Below are 3,908 nucleotides of genomic sequence, written 5' to 3'. Positions count from 1 at the left end.
AGTTTTTCTTTTTGAGACACCCTGTTGTGTGAACTAACCAGCCAATCGTCTGGTCCTCTGCAGGAACCCAACCAGACATTCCACACAGACCTGCCCGACCTCTCCGAGTGTTTCCAGCTGTCCGTCCTGGCATGGCTGCCCTGCGTCTTCCTATGGGTAGCCTCTCCGGCCTACATCTACTACCTGAAGAAGAGCAGCCGAGGGTACATCATGATGTCGCTGCTGAACAGGTTCAAAACAGTAAGTGGGACATTGTCTCATTAAGTAAGATCTTAAGGAAAAAAACGGTAAATAGTTCAGTAATATAGGAAGGAGCTCGATCATGGAGGAGCCTGAAACTTAAAGTCCAGATTTCTGAATCGACAGCGTTTGTACAGGTGCTTGAAATCCTTGAAAGGCTTGATTTAAATTAGGTGTTTTCAAGGTTTGGAGTCCATGAAAGTGTGTGATATTTAAAGCACGCCATTTTGTAACAAAGTGCCATCAAATGTTTGATTAAAAGTCTAATTTTATTTAGAGTTGAAACCAGATATTTTCATACACTGAATGAAAACACACATTTTTTTCTGACTGCCTGAAGTTAAATAAGACAAACTTTTTCTTGTCTCAGGTAACTTAGAATTACCAAAATGATTTCTAATTGCTAAAAGCCAGAAAACGTTGAGAGAACATTTAAAAAAAAAATTTTTTTAAGTATATTATGTTTAAGTATTTAATTTGAGCTCTAAGATAATTTACCTTAACATGATTTGCTTGGATTGTTTCAATGTAATGAATATTTATTACTCCTAGTGGCTCAACGACTTATTAATCTGTGTATTTGAGAAAAAGGTTGATTTATATTTTATATCTTAATTAGGTTATTGAAATTATAAAATTTTTGCTTCGTTCTCGGACCAGGTGAGTGTGTTAGGTTTGTTAAAGAGAATTTTGAAAACAAAACTGTATTTTAGCTTTCTTTGTCCCTGCACTGTAGGTTACTACCACAGGAATAAATGATGTCATCTAATAGTGAATTGAATCTGTCGTTTTTAATTCATTTATTCTGGTTTCATCTCCAAAGTGTGGTGATGGAAAGGTTTGAAAACGTACCTTGAAAATGCTTGAAAAGTGTTTGAACTTTACTATTGGAAAAGTGTATAAACTATGATTCATAAACAATAGAAACTGTTTAAAAAGTGTGTTTAGTTTTAATTCACATGCACCTTTGATCTGTAAACCAGAACAGGTGAAGTAAAGGAAGGCTTCATTCAAATCATCACACCACAGACAAATAAAAACTAAATGATCAACTTCCTGTTTTTCCCACTAGGAAGTGAACCGCTGAACCCTTCTCTCCTGTTTCTCCCACCTCTTCTTTGTTTTTCTGTCGTTTCATTTGTTTTATTCTCACTCTGCTTTTCCTTTTCCCTCAGGCGTTCGGCTTGTTGCTCTGGATCGTGTGCTGGGCCGACCTCTTCCACACATTTCACGAGCTGCAGCAGGGTCAGTCCCCGCCCCCCATCTATTTCATCTCCCCGCTGGTGCTCGGCATCACCATGGTAAGGAACGTGCAGCGTAGCATGGGTCAAAGAGCGACAGCTTTACAAAAGGCCATTCATGGACTGTATGTCCTGCAGCATAGGGGTTGTACATTTATTTTTGCATATGCAAATTCAAAGTATGGCGCTCACATCTGTGATGCTGTTGCAGTGATAACAGATGGGACCAGCAGCACTCCCTACAGATTTTTTTTTTTTTTTTTTAAATTAAGATTGCAGGTTTCATCTCGTATGAAAATGATATGCTAACTATTGTTGTAACAAACTGTGTTAGCATAAGATTGTTTTGCTCTAACGCAGCAGCGTCATGCGGAGATGAATATTTGCAGCTCCCCTGTGGTTGAGCATTCAAGCTGGTCTCCAGCAGTGAAGGCAGCCAAACCTTCTGTTTTTATAGGAAAACGTATAAATGTGAAGGCAAACAACTTGTCTCGTCGTTCAGTTCATGGGAACCTGTTGCAGAATTTACTGCATGAAAAGAAGTTTGTAACACATCTGGAATAAGAATGTCATGCTCAGGGCAGACACTTAGAAAGTCTTAAATTAATATATATCTTAATATATACCTAAAATTAAAGCCTTAAATTGTCTTAAATTCATTTTTAAAAAGTAAGTTGGCCTTAAATACATTAATCGCAGGTCTTAAATTTTGTCCTATTTCATTTCATATATTCTTTACATTCTTTTGCTTTTCTTTCAAGCAAAAGTTTGAGACGCATGCAAACATTTGTATTGCGTTCTTTGACTTGAGGCTGTCATTGCTAATCTTGCTAGCTAGCTTTTTTATGCGTTTTTAACGGGTAAATGGAAACTTATCTCCAGTTGTCTGGACGAAGTTCGTACGTTTCTGTGAATATTTAGTTCTTAAATTTCATTCATAATGGTCTTAAAAAGGTCTTAAAAAGTTTTAAATTTTACTTGGTGAAATATGCAGAGACCCATGTTATTACCTACAAGACAAGCTGAAAGAAGTCAAGTAAGAAAACGATCACTGACAATACTTTCAGCAGAATCATGAAGGTGAAACATCAGAACATCAGTCATTACTTCAGTGCAAATATCTAAGAGATGGAAGAAATTAAAATACTTTCAGCAGTTTTTTGTGACAATACTTCAGTGTTCAGTTTAACTCTGAGAAGAAGGATGTTTTTCTTTTAAGTTAAACTAGTTAGATTTGCACATATTGAGTTATTTAAAAAAAAAAGATAGAAAACACTTGTTGAATTGCAGCAGTCTGTCATATTTTGTGAAGCAGAATTACAGTAAATGTTAATGTCTAGCTACTGATTTGCTTGTGTTTGTTCTCACCACATTTACATATGTTTTCACATATGTTTTTGGTTAATGGATGTGGTTTAAAAACATATAATTCCTACTGATGGAGGCTGCAGACGACCTGAGGTTGAGACGGAGGACAGCTGAATATAAATGCTCTCTTGTTTCTCCGAGTCATAACGGAAAGAACGCGCTGATCTCTGGAGGAACATCACCATCAGATGTCATAAAGATCATTAACTAATCATTGCAGCCCTTTTCTTTCTTCAATGCCTGCTCCAGAATTTAACCTTCTACCATCTGATCTTAGCAAATCATGATGTTCTGATTTGATCCATGGTCACTAATCTTCTGTTTGCTGTGACTTTTCTTTTTTTTTTTCCTGTTTTGCAAAAGCATCAGTAAATCCGACATTTAAGCCCAAAGATATCCACTTTCCCATCTGATCTCTGATAAAGGCTCACAGTTTAATATAAAGTCATAGTGCGTAACCTCGGATCACGGCTAGTTTCAGTTCCCCCTGCGGCTCTGACTCCAGCATTTAGCTGCGATGTAGCGCTAAAAAGGCTCAGATGAACGGCTCAGATAATCAGTACACTTCAGAAGAGCTGCGCCGGCTTACGACAAATCCAGAAAATTTTTGGATTAACTGGAGTCTGACCCCGTGTTTGATGGAAAACAGATTGTAATCAGGATGCTAACCCCTGTCAGAGTGCAGCTCACCTAACTTCACCTCCGCCGCTCTGCTCTGGCTAATATGAAACTCAGCTTCTCCTTTTTTTCCTCCTCTTCCTCTCTCAGCTGCTGGCCACGTTCCTGATCCAGTACGAGAGGTTACACGGGGTCCAGTCCTCAGGGGTCCTCTTCATCTTCTGGTTCCTGTCTGTGCTGTGCGCCATCGTGCCTTTCCGCTCCAAGATCCTGAAGGCCTCCAGCCAGGTAAGAGCGCAGACCACCTCAATAGTTTAGTTGTATTTCGCTGTTACTTTTTGACTAATTTGGTTTGTTTTAATTTGTTTTTAAGAGTAGGATTGCTAGTTAAACGTTTAGTTTGAGTTTTTTCATTCTTTGACCTTGGTAGCTAGCTAGCTA

General features: G+C 38.3%; 1 protein-coding gene across 1 annotated transcript in view; it reads left to right on the top strand.

Annotated features, from left to right (window-relative positions):
• Window positions 1-210: 210 nt before the first annotated feature.
• The window catches only part of LOC106939915 (ATP-binding cassette, sub-family C (CFTR/MRP), member 3), a 52,702-nt gene continuing 49,004 nt past the window's right edge, over window positions 211-3,908 (top strand). Inside the window, exons 1-3 of the mRNA XM_015022492.1 lie at window positions 211-240; window positions 1,416-1,541; window positions 3,618-3,755. Coding sequence (XP_014877978.1) covers window positions 211-240; window positions 1,416-1,541; window positions 3,618-3,755 — 294 coding nt within the window. The remainder of the gene's footprint in view (window positions 241-1,415; window positions 1,542-3,617; window positions 3,756-3,908) is intronic.

The sequence above is a fragment of the Poecilia latipinna genome, unplaced genomic scaffold, assembly GCF_001443285.1.
Source record: "Poecilia latipinna isolate Pla-1442-1.1 unplaced genomic scaffold, P_latipinna-1.0 Scaffold3027, whole genome shotgun sequence".
Lineage (NCBI taxonomy): Eukaryota > Metazoa > Chordata > Actinopteri > Cyprinodontiformes > Poeciliidae > Poecilia > Poecilia latipinna.
Note: the sequence above shows the minus strand (reverse complement) of the source record. Positions and strands in the feature narration are given on the sequence as shown.